This window comes from Eleutherodactylus coqui, chromosome 3, assembly GCF_035609145.1.
Source record: "Eleutherodactylus coqui strain aEleCoq1 chromosome 3, aEleCoq1.hap1, whole genome shotgun sequence".
Lineage (NCBI taxonomy): Eukaryota > Metazoa > Chordata > Amphibia > Anura > Eleutherodactylidae > Eleutherodactylus > Eleutherodactylus coqui.
The window spans coordinates 243,790,127-243,808,346 of NC_089839.1; the positions used below are offsets into that span (position 1 = coordinate 243,790,127).

At 42.0% G+C, this 18,220-nt stretch overlaps 1 protein-coding gene across 5 annotated transcripts in view; it reads right to left on the minus strand.

Annotated features, from left to right (window-relative positions):
* Nucleotides 1-18,220, minus strand: part of COL11A1 (collagen type XI alpha 1 chain) — a 229,080-nt gene that overhangs the window by 119,520 nt on the left and 91,340 nt on the right. For all 5 annotated transcript variants that reach the window (XM_066597204.1, XM_066597201.1, XM_066597205.1 and 2 more), the window contains 6 exons: nucleotides 15,257-15,319; nucleotides 12,715-12,756; nucleotides 11,466-11,528; nucleotides 11,315-11,389; nucleotides 8,404-8,487; nucleotides 8,226-8,282 (listed from right to left, as the gene is read on the minus strand). In XM_066597204.1, coding sequence (XP_066453301.1) covers nucleotides 8,226-8,282; nucleotides 8,404-8,487; nucleotides 11,315-11,389; nucleotides 11,466-11,528; nucleotides 12,715-12,756; nucleotides 15,257-15,319 — 384 coding nt within the window. The remainder of the gene's footprint in view (nucleotides 1-8,225; nucleotides 8,283-8,403; nucleotides 8,488-11,314; nucleotides 11,390-11,465; nucleotides 11,529-12,714; nucleotides 12,757-15,256; nucleotides 15,320-18,220) is intronic.

Genomic DNA, 18,220 nt, shown 5'->3' on the forward strand with positions numbered 1-18,220 from the left:
CAGCTCTAGTGCTGAAATGTTGGCCAGGACACACAGTTATCGTGCCACTGTACACGTTTGCCACTTTGAATTACCTTAGGAAAATCTCCTTGGGGCTTGCTGCGCTGACATGGTAATAATAAACCTGCCACTGAAGGGGTTAATGCCTTATGCTAATTTAACTACAATATGCTACAATGCTGTAAACTGCGTTAAACAGAAAATACTATTTAAATTACAGTAGATTTTAAAAAAACCTGCATTGAAGATATCCACAGATTTTGTAGCGGATCAATACACAGCTTCTATTATGGGAACTAGTGACCTGAATTAACTCGCCTCTTCCAATTTTTAGGATTCTTTTTGGTTGTCTCACCCTCACTAATGATATCATCTAAACATGGTCATAGTTTTAAGATTTGCAATGTTTCAGTGGGTGATTATGTGTAGTGTGTGTAAAGGATGTCCCTTAATTCACTGCTACTGAATGTCAAGGATGATTTAAAAATACAATTTCAAAGTGTTCATGTAAGACACTAGTCTAATGGTCACTCCCGGAATTCAGAAAGCTTCCATGCTTAACGCTGTTTTTAGGTCATCTTTTGTACATGATAAATTGAAGAAGTAGCTGGATGATCATCAATCATATTCACTAGCTCTGTGCTCATTTTCTGTGACCAGTTTAATTGAGAAAATGATTTTGCATGTAGGGTTCCTATTTATTTTCAAATATTTACATCTCATCTGCATATCTATTGTGCTATTAGCATTAGTTATCAACATAAACTAATACTGGACTATGGTCAATGCATCATGGAATTGCTTTAGCTAATGCATAATAACCAACAGCCAAAAAGTGTATGGCAAGTAATTCCAAGTACCATAGGCCAAAGCCATGTTAATTGTCAAAGCACATCTGACATTACTAGTTTCAGAAGATAGAATTAAAGGGACCTTCCAGTTCTGATCAAACAAAGATGGCCGCACTGCTTTTCTGACTACCTAATACACAGTGTGCATTAGCATGAATCAGTAATCTAAGACATTACATGCTGATTGATTGGCCATTACTGCCCAGGTGAGTAGCGCTGGTCAGTCAGAGCAGCATGTAGTGTCTTAGACTACTCATGAGTACTAATACACAGTGTGTATCAGGCAGTCAGAGAAGTGGTGGGGCCATCTTTGATTTCCAGAACTGGTGGTTCGCTTTAAGATGATGTTCACACCTGTAAGATTTGTTGCAGAAACTTATGAATGCAGCTTGTATAAATGCTGTAAAAAAAACTCCATTGATACGAATATATGAAATCTGCCACATGTAAACTCTAAATCTAGCAAAAAGTCTAACATGGCTTTCTAGAGAGAGTTTGTACCTCCCAAAACATTAGATGATTGGTGGACACCACTGAAGACAATAGGATCTGCCCACATCAATCTAAGGCCTCGTTTACACAAACATGGTTTTAACGCAGTATAGGTGCAAAAAATCATGCCTATGCTGCGCTAAAAATCACATGAACAGGCAGCTGGAGGAGAGAGTGAAGCAGCCCCACAGGGCTTTGGGATTTTCCCATAGCAGGCAGAGAGAGAGAGCAGGGCTATGGGGGATTAACCCATAGCCCTGCTCTGTCTCTCCCTGCTATGGCTAATCTCCCATAGCCCCACTCTCTCTCTCCCTGCTCTGGGAATCCTTGAGAGATATTCCCATAGCGCAGAGAGAGGGGGTGGGGATAGAGTGATTGTGTGGAGCTATAGGGCTTCTCACAGGGATTCCCCATAGCAAAGAGAGGAGGCTAATGGGGCGGGCTAGAGGGTGGATCCCCCTAGCCACGCCCTCTCTTCCTAAGCTCTCTGTGAAGCCTTGAAACCCCACCCCACTCTTTCTACCTGCTATAGGTAAATCCCTTGGGGAGAGAGGTGGAGGGAGTCCCCTACTGCCACCCACTGCTGGTGAATTGCCCAGCAGCAGGGCTGGAGGAATTCCCAGCTGCTCACAGTGAGATATTTAAAATGTGCTTCCCCAAAGCAAATTTTAAATGTCCCACTGTAAATTCCTGTTAGTCCCTGCGGGGATTAAGGGAACCCTTGGGGCTTCCCCTCATCCCAGCGGGGACTAACAGAAGTTTACAGCAGGACATTTAAAATGTGCTTCTGGGCAGCACGTTTTAAATGTCCCGCTGTAAGCAGCTGGGAATTCCTTCTGTCAGCAGAAATCCTCCTAATGAGATTTGCAATCTCATTTTCCCATGCAGGAGTTTCCATAGACTCCTGCTCCCATAGGAGTCTATGGAAACTCCTGCACATCGTGCACCAAAGATAGATCAGGTCCTATTTTTCTCGCAGTGTGGACCTTAGTTGCGGGCATTGTAGCCACGCATGTCCTATCTTTGATTGGTGCGAGTATTTAGCACGTCTAAAATTCCTTCATGCGAACGCTTCTATAGGAAATCATTGGTTCTTGTAGAAGCGTTCTTTTCACGAGCCTCTAATGTGCGAAAACAGCACTCGTGTGAACGAGGCCTATGGCAGCTATAGTGGCAGCCATATTGGTTATTACTCATGTTACTCATAAACCAAGATACAAAAGAGGCAAACACAGTGACCCTCATTTACTAATGATATATTCTTCACAATTCTGTGTACCGGTAACTAATTATTTTTCCAAACTGGTCTTCTACCGACTGCACACTACATCCTCCACTCTGTTGATCCCAGTTAGCCAAATGACAACACTACTCGCATAATTTTAATCAAACTCCATTTCACCCGCTAAAGTTTTGCTACATTATGAGAGTTGTGTATTGCTATTTGAAAGCCATATTAGCATGTTTTCTCAGCACTCGATTGCTTGTTTCATTTCTTTCAAGCTCATAAACTTCATTAGGCAAAATGTCTAATCATAACACTGTAGCTGCAATCAATGCGGTCTGCACGTCTACACTTTAATGGGTCATGGAATTGTTTTCAATACAATAGATTCTCTCAGATAAAATATGCAATGCAATGTACGCTTTACCAAAGTGTTAATTAAACAGCTCTTTAAAAAAATGTTAATTTCACATCTAACGACCACAATCAATAACTATCTTTTGTAAATAGAGAGGGCTCCAAAAATAATATATTTTGTTTGGATGTATACAGACCTATTAAAACTTTGTGAAAATAAATTTTCTATTATGAGTTAATAGGCCATGGCAAAGCAAAGGGAAACTAGGCCAAAGCTGAATGCATAGTTCATTCAGTTCATAGAAGGCAATGGGATATTTATTCAGATTATCCTTGTGTTTAACTAGGTGGCAGGAGACAAAATTATCTGTTGTGACAGTTTAATGTTTACTAAACAGCTACAATGTGGCAGCCATATAGTGGGATTTAGTAATGCTAAGAATTAGAAATGGCTCGCTTTAGGTTCTATTGCAACATAAAAAGTATGAGAAAGTTGAACAAACTTTTCATTAGGATATAATGTAACTAGGGGGCTAGAGTTAATATTAATAAAAAGTTTAGATTTTATTATTACCTAAATACATTAATTAAAAGGGTCTGTGTTTGCAGTTATTGATCTATTCACATGAGACGGTTTTGCGGCATTTTTTGCTGCAATTATCACAGTAATTATGCAAAACTGCTGCAGAAAATGCCATGACAGGGTTCTACTACAGTTTTGCATATGTGACGGATTTTTTAACTGATCTCCACAAAAATCCCAACAAAACTGGCTCTTGTAAATATACCCTTTAGGCTGGCTTCATACTAGCATATGTGCAATTGTGCCGCCTTAGTGCATCATTTTTACATTATGAATGATGCTTTTTTGCACGTTTTGGCGTATTTTACAGTGGTTTTGTGCCTGCAGGGCATGTTAATTTGCACACGGGAGACAAAGAGAGCACCAATTGTTATGGCAAATTCATCTGAGTTCTGAAGGTGTTCTTTTTCCTGTGGAAATACGATTTTTCATGCACCTCCTTGCATGTTGCGCAAGCATTTGTGCACACCCCCCCCCCCCATTGACTTCTATAGGGGGCCTTTGGTGCGCAAATACACAGAAAAATAGAACATTTTTTTTTTTTTTTTGCACAGCCGAAATGCACTTTTTTAAAAATATGGAAATGTGTAAAAACTCATTGAAATCAATGGGTTCTATTCTCTGCATAGAAGCCAGTCTTAAAGAGCAAATGCACTGTTTTTTACTTAATGTACGGAATAGGTGATTCTAAGCATTTTGCAATAGGTTTTATTAACCTATTCTATACATTAAATAAAAAAAACCCTGTTCTGCTATGCAGCTAGATGAAGATGGGACTGGGAAATCAATCTTCACCTAGCTACATAACAATAGAGAGCGCTGCATCCACATGTGTATGCACCTGCTCTCTATAGAAAAGCTGAAGACACAACTGTTCTGTTCCCATATAACAGTGTATTAATAAATGTCTTTATTATATATGAAAATGGCGAAATACTTACTGATACAGGAGGACAAATATGTGCACCAACTCAACATGCAGGCTGCCTGCATGTTGAGTTGGTGCACATATTTGCCCTCCTGTATCAGTCAGTATATGGCCGTTTACAGCGATAATTTGTTTTTATATTACTCTTTCTGTGATACGTCTTTATAATATATAATTTATTTTCAATAGCCCTGTGCCCCCAATCTGTCCCACTACTCCAGGTGTTTTATTCCTCTCCTGTACCATTCATATGCCATGGTCCTCTGGCACTGTGAAGGAGAAGCCATTCCATGCTGCAGATTGCTCCTACCCTTCACAACGTCCGCTCCCCACAGGACTAGATGTACTGATATGGGTTCATATCTGTATATATAGTAGTGTAAAGCCAATGCACTGATAGCAGTGCATTGGTTCCGGAAGGGAGCTTGGAAGCATAGAACAGCTTCTCCTTCACAGCGCCAAAGGATTGCAGCATATGAGCAGGACAGGAAAGGGAAAAAAAAAACACCAGGAATGGTGGGATAGATTTTGTGCACAAGGCTAGTGAAGATAAATGATATATAATAGAGATACTTCCTAATACACTATTATATGGGAACAGAACAGTTGTATCTGCAGCTGTTCTATAGAGAAGAGTACAGAAACAGCTGGAGCATCCTATTCTGCTGTGCAGTGAGGTGCAGACAAATTTCTCAGCCCCATCTGGCACCTGCCAGCATTCACTTCCCTTTTACTAGCGCTATTACAGATCTGATTGGTAGCGTCGGCTTCACTGGGATGGCAGCAAGACTCTTTTATACTACTAGCTCTCACAAGCATTGTGTCTTGACAAGCACAGCAGACTAAGGTGAGCGTAAAACTATCTGAGGCTCTCTAATGAGGACATCTCTGGTAATGCACATGTAATCCTATATCTTTGTTTCTTTTGTATGATCTACACAGGTACTGTAGGCATGAGACGATACTGCTGCAGCTAGTACTGCTGTATGAGTTCTGCTCCTCCATAAACTATTATTCACCAGCTAGGTACCTGGACAATGTCCCCTGATTACCAGGTGTCACATGGCAGATTTGATAGGTCACATGAATGACACCATGTTTACTATGGACTGACTGGTCTATGGGCTATACCATTCTACTGTCCAGATAAGGTCATTGCACTACTTTAAGAAAGCTGTGAGAACAAAACTTATATTAGAGAATTGTACAATTTCCTATTCTACAAATAAAAAGAATAGACAACCCATTTATTCCCTTAATTAGAATCTGTCACCATCTTTTTGCAGCCCTCACTGTAGAGCAGCACAATGTAGTGCATGTCACACTGATTACAATAATATGTCTGCTGTATGTATCTGTGCAGTAGTTTAGGAGAAACGTGCATTTTATTAGTAGCAGCCAGACACAGAACTAGTCCTGCATATTAATGAGCTGTAGGCTAGCCACTCCCATCCCACCCTCCAGCCAATGATTGGCTCAGCACAGTAAAAGGCACATAGTAGCCAATCTGTGACTAGAGGGGGGGGGGGGGGGTTGGTGTAGCCTGTAGCTCATCAATATCCAGGACTACTTTAAGTAGTCCTCTCTGCATTTGCTGCTACTGATAAAAGGCTGATTTCTCGAAAACTACAGCACAGATCTACACAGCAGACATATCAGTGTGACTGTCATTGCCTTGTGCATCCCTCAGAAAAGGGTGCAAAATGATGGTGACAGAGAGTCTTTAATGACATGGCCTATTTTGGCAATAAAAATGCAGCAATTTTAGGGGGATTTTCATCTCTATTTTTCAAAAGCCATAACTTTGTCTGGCATCTGTCTGCCATGGCAACCAACCCATTGGCCCTCTGTGATTGCATAGTGGCGGGCCGGTGATGTCATTTAAGGAGCACGTTCGCTCTGTGAACTCTTTATGTGCCGTGATCTACATTGATCATGGCATGCAAGGGGTTAACAGCAGGGATCAGTGTTTTCACCGATCCCCACTGCTGCAGCGGGAAGTTGGCCGTCAGTCACAGCCGACTCCTGCTGCAGAATGTCGCAGGCTCATCATCTGAGCCTGCACAATCCATGGGAAATAGGTTTACATCCTGCAGCGTTAATTGCCACCCTGCCAGGATGTAAACTTCCAGTTGCACTAAGGGGTTAATAATAAAAAAGTTAATAATATATTATACATAATTAAGTTAAGGCTTCAATTAAAATGATGTCTTTACTAAAGATGAGCGAACACCAAAATGTTCGGGTTCGCGTTATTCGAAACGAACTTCCCGCGATGTTCGGGTGTTCGTTTCGAATAACGAACCCCATTGAAGTCAATGGGCGACCGGAACATTTTTGTATTTCGCCGATGCTCGCTAAGGTTTTCATGTGTGAAAATCTTGGCAATTCAAGAAAATGATGGGAACAACACAGCAAGTTCTCCTCTGCCACAGCTGTAACAGCTGTGGCAGAGAAGAACGATGTTAGCCCATTGAATTCAATGGAGCCGTCAATACAGCCGACTCCACTGAATGCAATGGGCTGCCGGCGATCGCGGGATGAATTGTCGGAAAGGGGTTAAATATATAAGCCCTTTCCTGCAATTCATCCAGAAATGTGTAAAAATAAAAAATATATATATACTCACCTGGTGCCGACAGACGGAGTTCAGCGCGGCAGGCTGCAGTTCTCCTGAACTGCTCTGAACAGCTGTTAGTAGTATTCAGCAGCCGGGGATTTAAAATCCCCGCCTGCTGAATAAGATGCCTCTGAATGGTCACAGCCTGACCAATCAGAGGCCAGCCCTCACTCACACCCATTCATGAATTCATGAATGGGTGAGTGAGGGCTGCCTCTGATTGGCTCAGGGGCAGGAGAGTGCCCCTGAGCCAATCAGAGGCAGCCCTCACTCACCCATTCATGAATTCATGAATGGGTGTGAGTGAGGGCTGGCCTCTGATTGGTCAGGCTGTGACCATTCAGAGGCATCTTATTCAGCAGGCGGGGATTTTAAATCCCCGGCTGCTGAATACTACTAACAGCTGTTCAGAGCAGTTCAGGAGAACTGCAGCCTGCCGCGCTGAACTCCGTCTGTCGGCACCAGGTGAGTATATATATATTTTTTATTTTTACACATTTCTGGATGAATTGCAGGAAAGGGCTTATATATTTAACCCCTTTCCGACAATTCATCCCGCGATCTCCGGCAGCCCATTGCATTCAGTGGAGTCGGCTGTATTGACGGCTCCATTGAATTCAATGGGCAAACATCGTTCTTCTCTGTCACAGCTGTTACAGCTGTGGCAGAGAAGAAGGATTTGTCTTCTATATGTTCTCAATGGGGTTGGCACTGCTGCCGCCGGCCCCATTGAGCGCATATAGAAATGATTTCTCAGGGAAGAAAGTTAAAGTAACCCGAACATCCGAACATCGTGTGGTGTTCGTTACGAATAACGAACATCCCGAACACCCTAATATTCGCCCGAGCATCAAGCTCGGACGAGTACGTTCGCTCATCTCTAGTCTTTACGTTTCTTTGCCATGTTATTGACGACTGTTTGGCTTTTCATAGTACAGGGTGAGCAACAGAAAAGTAAGCCGGCCCCAGACTCTTATGAAAGGATCATATGGTTTAAGTTGGGTTTAATATGTTGATCGTATTATACTTTAACTCCTAGTATCTCGGTTTCCTACATGTGAATATTCCTTCAGAGTATAATACGGCTGTGCCAATGTGTATGGATGCAGACAAGTGAAGTATTACAGCAATGAGCTGTCCTCTTACAAAAGAACTAAAAGCTTACATACCACTGGACCAGATCTTCCTGTAAGACCCATTGGACCAGGAGGACCTCTCATGGCAATCTTAAAGAAAAACAACAGATAATATCCGTTACTTGTTGTAGAGCATGTATAATATAAGTAAAATTCTCAGTTCACCTTTTCTTTCTACAGTGTGACCTGATGAAATTAGTCTCTTACTCACACGAGCCTGTTGGAGGATGGCCTGGGCTTGAGCCTCCTGAGCAGATATAGGTGGTCCTTTTTCTCCATCTGCAGTATAACGGAACTGGTAAACAAGATAAAGATAAAGTCAGGATGTAGAGATGTTGCTTCACATACCAAGACTTTGCATTGCTACTGAATATAAAATAAAATATAAAACAAATCTTGTTATTTGTAGGGCGCCAACTTATTCCGCAGCGCTTTCAAGAAATTTATTTTATTACCTCCCACCAAGCTGGATACTCTTTTTACCGAAGAATGGAAGGCTGAGTCAACCTTGAGCCGGCTACCTGAACCATGCAGGGATTGAACTTGCAACCTTCAGGTCGTGAGCGAGAGCTGAGGACTGCATTTCTGCTGCCTTAGCACTCTGCATCACACAAGGCTCTAATATACTCAGATTTACTAATTAAAATTGGACAGTTTCAAGTTACACCAGAAAACTTTTTGTGGCTAGTTCAACAAAGGTTGTGTGGCTTCTTGTAAAGGCGGTATGGCCTAAAGTCACCGAAAATTGCATCAGATCTGTGCCAAAATTTTGACAACTAGTAGGTGGTATAAAGTTAGACTAGACAGCCCAAAGCTGCACCAGATTTAAGATCCAGAATGGGCCACTATGTTCAAGACTGTCTAGGCCAAGGGCTTTCCTACACGGAGCGAAATATCGTTAGAGAGAGCAAACACCAACAAGTCTTTTGCTTTAAAATGCAGTCAATTTACACACGCAGATAACAGTTTAACCCTTTCCAATCCACTGTCTGACGTCTGAAGACATTATGATCTAAGGCTGTACAGCTCCGATGTTGGAAGATGTCCGTCGGGGTTCTCTTACTGTATTATTGCCAGCCTCTCTGCTGTCGGAGCCTATCCAACGTGTCACCTCATGCAGTACTGGCTTTAGCCAGCAGATAGCGCCATTGTATAATGGCAGAAAAAGAGTAAGCCACCTAGGAAAACCAGGATACAAATTGGATTGGAAAGGATTAAACTTTTTCGCCACTTACTCGTTCACTCCATTGTTTGTCTTTCAGCAGACTCTGCCAGTGAATGGGAACAACTAAGCAATTTTTTTCCACGTAACGACTTGCAAACAACTGAATTATATCCGCATGAAAGGAACGGGCAAATTATGTGTTGTCGTTGAATCGTTAGCCGTGCTTACTCTGAATAATTATCATTCGTTCTGCACATTCCAACGAGTTTTGTGAACGCTAATCGTTCCATGTAGAAGGATCATAAATTTGCTCTGTCTAATTATTAGACTGTATTAGTAAATCTGCCCCAATGTGTTTCTTTATTCTGCGGCTGAAACAGTGTATTCCAATTGTTGTACGTTTTATAGCTTGGATGAGATAATATCCTTTCCTACTTTTCCCCTATCTGATCCTGGGTGAATTGTAATACTACATCTACGATGAAGGCTTTGACTAAGATTACATTTTTTTTAAAGAAACAGTGCCTATCCTGTGCACGGGTTGTGCCTGGTTATTGAGCTCATCCTCATTCATTGAATGTGTGCAATGGAAAGTAATAACAATATTTCTGGAAAAAGTCACCATGCGTGTTGCATATTCAGCTGAGATTCGTTATTAGATAGCTACATAAGGCAAAATGACAGATGTTTTGATGCAGATGATTTTCTGCTGTACCGTGTGCTAACATTTACTATGGAGAAACTACTATGATTTATATTATCTGGGTTTTCGAAGCAAGCACATGGTGAGTCATCAATTATTAAAGGGAACCTGTCACGTTGAACATGCAGTTAGAGTTGCGGCCACCATGGTGGAGGAGGAACTGAACAGATGAATATATAGTTTTATGGGGAAAGAATCAGTAGAACATGTTATTTATCCATTTAACTGACTGCTCTTTCTATGCTTAGGTGTCCGGTGGGCGGTTCTGTTAATTGATAGCGTTCCTTGTATGTCTGCACATACAGAGATAGCTATTGGTCACTGAGTAAGACCGCCTACTGGACTCCTAAGCATAGAAAGCGCAGTCAGTTAAATGAATAAGTAACAAGCTATACTAAATCTTTTTCCCTAAAATGGTATATCAATCTGCTCAGCTTCTTATGCACTATACAATGTTGCCTATAGATGAGACACAGAGGCAGAATTTGCAGCTGTAGGGTCGCAGTGCAAATTTTGTAACAGTGCTCCAACTTTACTGCTTACGCCGGCTGTTCCCAAAGACTCTTATTGGAACCCAAGAGGGACCTCAGAAAAGGGAAGGGGGAGGGAGTTTAGCATGACAAGCATTACTAAAGTCCATGCCCCTCCCCTTGCCGGCAGCTCTCATAGGCTTCTATGGGAGCTTCTATTGCTGCTATCAGCCGGGAAGGGGAGGGGAGAGACTTTAGCAGCACTAAGGTCTCTCCCCTTAGCCTACGAAATCCGGGCTGTGGCATAGATACGCTGCAGTCCAGTTGTGTGAACGGGCGAGAAAATGGGAGATTTAGACTTTTTTGCATTTTTCTCCCGTTCATGCGATTTTCAGTTGCAATGCGCACAGCTGAAAATCACAATGGCCGCGTGAAAGAGGCCTAACTTATAGTACTGGTTTCCTGATATGGGGAAGAGGGACCTTATAGGCTCCCTTAAGGCTTCAGGGTCCAGATTGCACCCTGCGCAACTATTATAGTTACACCCCTGATCCGACTGCATGTTCAACATGACAGGTTCCCTTTAATGAAAATGTGCACACAATCAAATTTGTGCAGGTATTAGTTACATCAATACTAATTCTTTTTAAGATAGCGTGATCTTTAGTAATATGACTATACTGTATATTAAACTGTGCAGCTTTTTCATACACAGTACCATGAGCAAATAGGAACTAGAAAAGATTTAATACATGGACTGTAATAATCGAGTATGTTAACTTACAGGTAACATTAGCATAGTGCCAGGAGGTCCAGGTAAACCATCAGCACCAGGAAGTCCAGCACGTCCAGGTGGGCCCTATGGAAGAAGAACATGTTCAGTCACATAGTAAGGAGTAATGAGTATATGAGATGTAACTGTTGATGATACTTACTCTTTCACCAGGTTCTCCACCAGGGCCAGGTGGTCCTTGCAAGCCAGGAGGTCCGGTAAGACCCTTAAAAAGAAAAAAATGCATACATATAACATATAACTGTCATGCCATACAGATGGACACTGCAATCCTTTCTCATAATATGCAGAAACCATTAAAAATATAACTATTATTCATGTTGATAGAATGGTCACAACTAAAAGTATCCTGAAAACCTAAAAGAATTAAAGCACCCCTCCGAATTCAGGACAAAATTCTGTCCTGGGGCCAGAGGCTGGGGTATATTGCCTGCATTTGCTCTTCTCTACTCTTCATCCGATCCAGCAGTTCTAGTCCTGGTTTTTGGCTGTGAAAAATGGTTGCTGCAATTTTCTATCTAGCTATTGCACACTGTACACTGTTATCTGATTGGCCAGTGCATTAGCCAATCAGAGAGCAGATAAGGTGCATAGGTAGTCTAACATTAACAATGTACTATGGGAATTAGGTAGACTGGAGACTTCATTGGCCACCTAGGACTACTGAAAATGGGCCCATAGATCAGATAGACAGCAGAGAAGAACAAGTACAGGTAATAAACCATTCGCCCCCAACATGTCCCAGTGCAGAATTTTCTCCTGAAACTGGAGGGTTGCTTTAAGTTGCCTCATCCAATACAAGGTCTGTACACATATATAATAGTCTGATCTATTATTATGCTTTCCTTTTTATAATCAGCTAAAAATGATCAAATAGAAATCAACAGTTGAATATCAATTTACAGTTCTTCTGGTTCTTACTGAAAACAGTCTACAGTTTGCTGACAGAGACTCCCAGAATGCAATGCTCTGTACCACACTGTTTATGTCAGAACTATTTTTTTTGCATCAGGTTAATGTACAGTGCCCGCCATAAAAAGGGTCCTCCACAATTAGAAAAACATGGCTACTTTCTTCCAAAAACAGTGCCACACCTGTCCATAGGTTATGCTTGCTATTGCAACTCAGCTCTCTTCACTTCAATGGAACTGAACTGCAATACCAGACACTATCTGTAGACAGGCGTGGAGCTGTTTTTGGAAGTAAGCAACCATAGTTTTTAATCCTCAAGAACTTCTTTAAGTCTCTTCTAAAGTGAATGCTAATCCCCCTACCCTGTCCTGTACAGAGACTCTCCATGGCACAGATATGATTTTTCCCTTCACATTTCTTCAGCTCTTTCTTCACTATAAACAACATTTGAGTTTCAAAAGAAATAATTGGATACATACTGCTGGTCCTTCCAGTCCTGGGGGTCCTTCGATCAGCATTCCCTGAAAAGAAAAAATGCATTGCAATAATGAGTAGAGAGACCAAAAATCCATCAAAACCATGTTATTTAAGAAACTGTGCTTTGAACATGTGGTCAAAATTACTTTCAGCACAGGAACAGGAATGAAGAAACATTAGAAACTCGAAATGATTAAGCCTCTGAATGACCTGTGTGAGTACAAGCAAGGTTATCTTTCTCTTTGGCCTATTCATTGAGAAATAATTGCTATTCACTCTGGGTGTCTAAAGAGTCCTGAAGAGCCAGCCATCATATTAGATTCGTTATTATACAATACAGCTCATTTAAACTATTCCTGTTGTCAAGTTCCACAGCTTATAAATCTCAGGCATTGAGACTAATATGTTATCACTGGTTTACTGAGTTATGATCTGCGTGAAAGCAATATAAAAGAGATGTCACAGCAGGTAGGCCAGGGACTAGAGTGTTAGATAGTCGAATGTGTTACTGTGCTATCTGTATATTCTAGGTAGTCTTAAAGGGGTCCTCATGGACTCCTATGGCACCAAAGAAAGATCTTTCAGCCATGATTGAGGTTTCCTTGAAGGAATGTTTCCAGAAAGATGTTTTTGTTTGTGTTTTTGAACATATATGGAAAGTTTGAACAATAGAGATGAGCGAGCATACTCGGTAAGGCGATATACTCGAGAGAACATCGCCTTTTTCGAGTACCTGCTGGCTCGTCCCTGAAGATTCGGGGGGGCCGTGGAGGTGAGCGGGGGGTTGCAGAGGGGATCGGGAGGAAGAGAGAGGGATCTCTCTCACTCTCCTTCCCACTCCCCCTCGCTGCCCCCCCCCCCCCCGAATCTTCAGGGACAAGCCAGCAGGTACTCGAAAAAGACGATGCTCTCTAGAGTATATCGCCTTACCGAGTATGCTTGCTCATCTCTATTGAACAACTAAAATGGTCAGTGCAGACTAAAGGCCCATTTAGACACAACGATTATCGCTCAAGATTCGCTCAAAGGCAATCTTTTGAGCAATAATCGTTGTGTGCATTTACGGGCTCCGGAAACTGCTGTGTTCTTGGAGCGCTCAGCTGGTACCCAGCTGAGCGCTCCGAGTGTGGTATGCAGAACACAGCTGGAGTCCTGTCTTCTGCATACTCCTGCTGTGTTCACGGAGCGGGGCAGAGCTGGGGCGCTGTCTTCTTCATACTATGGCTGAAACAATAGTATCAACGGTATCCCGTTGAGAACTCAGCGCGCGGTCCTGATAAGGTTCATTGTTGCCTTTCAGCTAGCTGAAAGTTAATGATGAGCGAATCTTGCACAAACAGTGCACGATGGCTGCGTGTTTAGACACAACAATTATCGCTCAAAAGACGACATTTCAGCTAATTTTGAGCAATGTCTAAATGGGGTATTAAATGTGTATGACTCTGTCTGCAAAGCTTTTGTTTATCAGGCCATTGTTTGTGCAACAGTCGTTAATCATTAACCTACCTTTCATCCACCATAGTATGTATGGCCACCTATACAGTACAATCCATTATAATGCATTTTTTCTTATAGTATTCTAAGTCATATAAATACATTTTCTAATTAGGAGCACTACCGTAGATATTCAACCATGTTGGATGCAAGCATGGCAAAGACTATCCTTGAACTGTGCTTGTCCTTGTACTGTGTTTCTCACATAGTCATTCTTAGTATAGAGAGAGATCCTACAGTTGCTATGGGGTCTAGAAGGTAGACTGAGGTTGGTCGGACCTAGCTTTTCTTATGGAAGAACAAATTTGTTGCAGGTTCACCATATGCACATCTACTTTAGCAAAGTAGATAAGAAGGAATTACCCAAAAGACACCTTCCTTACCTCAAAACAGAGATGAAAAAGACATGGGGGTTAACAACAAAAAAAAGCACCATTAAAGGGATTTTCCAGGCAAATATTATTGATGATCTAGTCCAGTATTTCTAAACTCCAGTCCTCATGGACCCCCAACAGGTCATGTTTTCAGGATATCCAATAGTAGGAACACCTGCGACACTGACAATAATTACATCACCTGTGCAATACTGAGGAAATCCTGAAAACATGACCTATCAAGAGTCCGTGAGGACTGGAGTTGGGGAACACTAATCTATTCTAAGGAAAATTAATATCGGCTGTGCCTGCAATACCAATTCTGGACACTAAATAGAGGATAGAGCTAACTGCTTCTGCTCTGAACCTCTGTGGTGCTGACAGTGGGCGCTTGATTAGCTGATCGACCAGGGTCCCAAGCAGTGGACCCCAGCTGATCAACTATTGATGAGCTATCCATCAATACTATTTGCCTGTAAAACCCCTTTAAGCCAGGAGGTGCAAGTGTTATACACACTTACATCAGGAGTCTATATTGGCCTCTATCGACTGTGTACTTCACAGTTATCTTTATCTATGTGTGTGTGAGTTTTTTTTGCAAAAAAACTGAAAAGTCATCATCACCTTCATGTACATGAATGGCGCGTTGTCTACCACTGACTTCTAAGTTACTTACAGGTTCGATAACAGCTGCTTCTCCTTTTTGACCCTTATCTCCATATCCTCCATAATTATTCACCTGCAAAAACCATTAAATGTGATTGCAATGTAGGATTATTAGAAAGCCTCACAGACAATTAATAGATCCTATAAAATATTTATGGCTTATAGCAAAAGTAACCTTTAAAAATGAAATATACGTGCAGTTATTCACTTTTGTAGACAACTGAGCACAAACCTCTTTATATAAGATAACAGACTAATGAAAGTAGATCGTGTTATAGGAAACTAGTGGAGTACACTTATCAGAATTATTCTTTTAGTAAGCTAAATGATGTTGGAGGTTCCATGTGCACACGAATAAAACATTATTCCTCAAGTATATATACTAACAGGCATTCACCTGAACATCATACTTAGCGAAGGCCAAGTACTTGCCTCAACAAATATACAACAGCTTGCAAATGGGATCATTTTATCGATAATATGGTAAATAATCTACATAGTTAGGCTTCTTTCACACGAGCGCATATTGGCTGGTGTTTTCACGTACAGCCAATATACGCTTCCATCTGTGGCGTAGAAGCTCGTAAACAGGTGCACAAATCTAACATTTGTGCGCCCGTTAACATGACACGGGGTGGTAGCTTAGCTCCACCCACATCCCTGCCTCTTGTCCAAAGCCATCAATTGGAGGAGTTGGAATGGGACAGCGCTTAGCTCCATCCCCGCCCACCCCCTTCTATTGTAAAGAACGAGCAGGGAGGAGAAGAGGGGTGAGAGGGGTGAGCCTGCATGGGGGCGGAAGTGGGGAGGAGAGCAGAAGCAGGACGTTCAGTAGCCATGCTTCTAAACTCTCTCCCACCTATGGCCGCTGCTATGGGCTCCCATAGGAGCCCATACAGCGGCAGACATATTCCGCACAAAAGATAGTTCCAGGACTATCTTTTGGGCCCGACGTAAAAACGCCTGGCGTTATGTTGGCCTTGCCGGGCGCCTTTATGTCTCAGTAATAGGCCTATGTGATCTGATGCATTGGAATCCAATGCATCAGATCACAGCACATATCAGCCAGCCGTGAAAAAGGCCAGCCGATATGAGCTCATGTGAAAGAAGCCTAAGGTTGCATTTAGACTGAAAGATGATTGCTCAAAAATCGCTCAAACGGCAATTTGAGTGACAGTTTTGAGCAATTATCTTTGCATAACTTTTAAGTAGCTAATTAGCTACTTAAAGAGTTAGATGCAGGTGGAGCAGGACACTGCTGATAAATCAGAACAAAGCAGCTGTTTTGTATATGCAAACAGCTGCTTGGTTCTCACAGCTATCAGCGGTGCCCCGCTGAGCTGATAGCTCCGAGAAACAGCAGGAGCACTGACTGTTCCTTTGTTCTCAGAGCTTTCAGCCAGTATCCTGCTGGGAAGTCCCAGCAGGATACCAGCTGGGAAGTCCCAGCAGAATACCAGCTGGGAAGTCCAAGCAGGATACCAGCTGGAAGAATGCTATCAGTGTCACCCGCTGAGAAAATCAGTGTGCGGCACTGATAAGAGTCATCCTTGATTTCTAGCTTGCTGGAATCAACGATGAACGAACAGTGAATGAGGCGGCGCATTTAGACACAACGATTATCGCTCAATAATGAAAATAACGATTATTCGCTTTTGAGCGAATTTTGATCGATAATCGTTGTGTCTAAATGGGCTTTAAGGCCCAGAGCACAAGACAATATTTTGGCAGTGTTTTCGCATCCGTAATGCAGATGTGTATTCTGGCTTGACTGCAAGTTTCCAAAGAAGTCTATGATGTTCGGAGTTTGGGTCAGGAGACCTTCGGTCAGGCCGGGGCACACATTTGTATTACAGATGTAAAAATGTGCATGAAAAAAGGTGGTGTGCTTCGGGCCTAACTGAAATAATAGTGAGTACAGTAAATTCCTAGCATAACAGATCTTAGATTCCTCAATGCCAAATAAACCAATGTTCTGAATCTGTAAATCCCGAAAAGGGTTTTAATTCATAAAATCTTTATCTATCGCATATTTATTGCCTTTTTTATAATTCCGTGAAAATAACTAAAATGACTTCACCACAACTGTAAATAGTCCAACTCCACATACACCGTACAATATACAGTTAGGGCCAGAAATATTTGGACAGTAACACAATTTTCGCGAGTTGGGCTCTGCATGCCACTGCATTGGATTTGAAATGAAGCCTCTACAACAGAATTCAAGTGCAGATTGTAACGTTTAATTTAAAGGGTTGAACAAAAATATCTGATACAAAATGTAGGAATTGTACACATTTCTTTACAAACACTCCACATTTTAGGAGCTCAAAAGTAATTGGACAAATAAACATAACCCAAACAAAATATTTTTTTTTCAATATTTTGTTGCGAATCCTTTGGAGGCAATCACTGCCTTAAGTCTGGAACCCATGGACATCACCAAACGCTGGGTTTCCTCCTTCTTAATGCTTTGCCAGGCCTTTACAGCCGCAGCCTTCAGGTCTTGCTTGTTTGTGGGTCTTTCTGTCTGAAGTCTGGATTTGAGCATGCTCAATTGGGTTAAGATCTGGTGATTGACTTGGCCATTGCAGAATGTTCCACTTTTTTGCACTCATGAACTCCTGGGTAGCTTTGGCTGTATGCTTGGGGGCATTGTCCATCTGTACTGTGAAGCGCCGTCCGATCAACTTTGCAGCATTTGGCTGAATCTAGGCTGAAAGTATATCCCGGTACACTTCAGAATTCATCCGGCTACTCTTGTCTGCTGTTATGTCATCAATAAACACAAGTGACCCAGTGCCATTGAAAGCCATGCATGCCCATGCCATCACGTTGCCTCCACCATGTTTTACAGAGGATGTGGTGTGCCTTGGATCATGTGCCGTTCCCTTTCTTCTCCAAACTTTTTTCTTCCCATCATTCTGGTACAGGTTGATCTTTGTCTCATCTGTCCATAGAATACTTTTCCAGA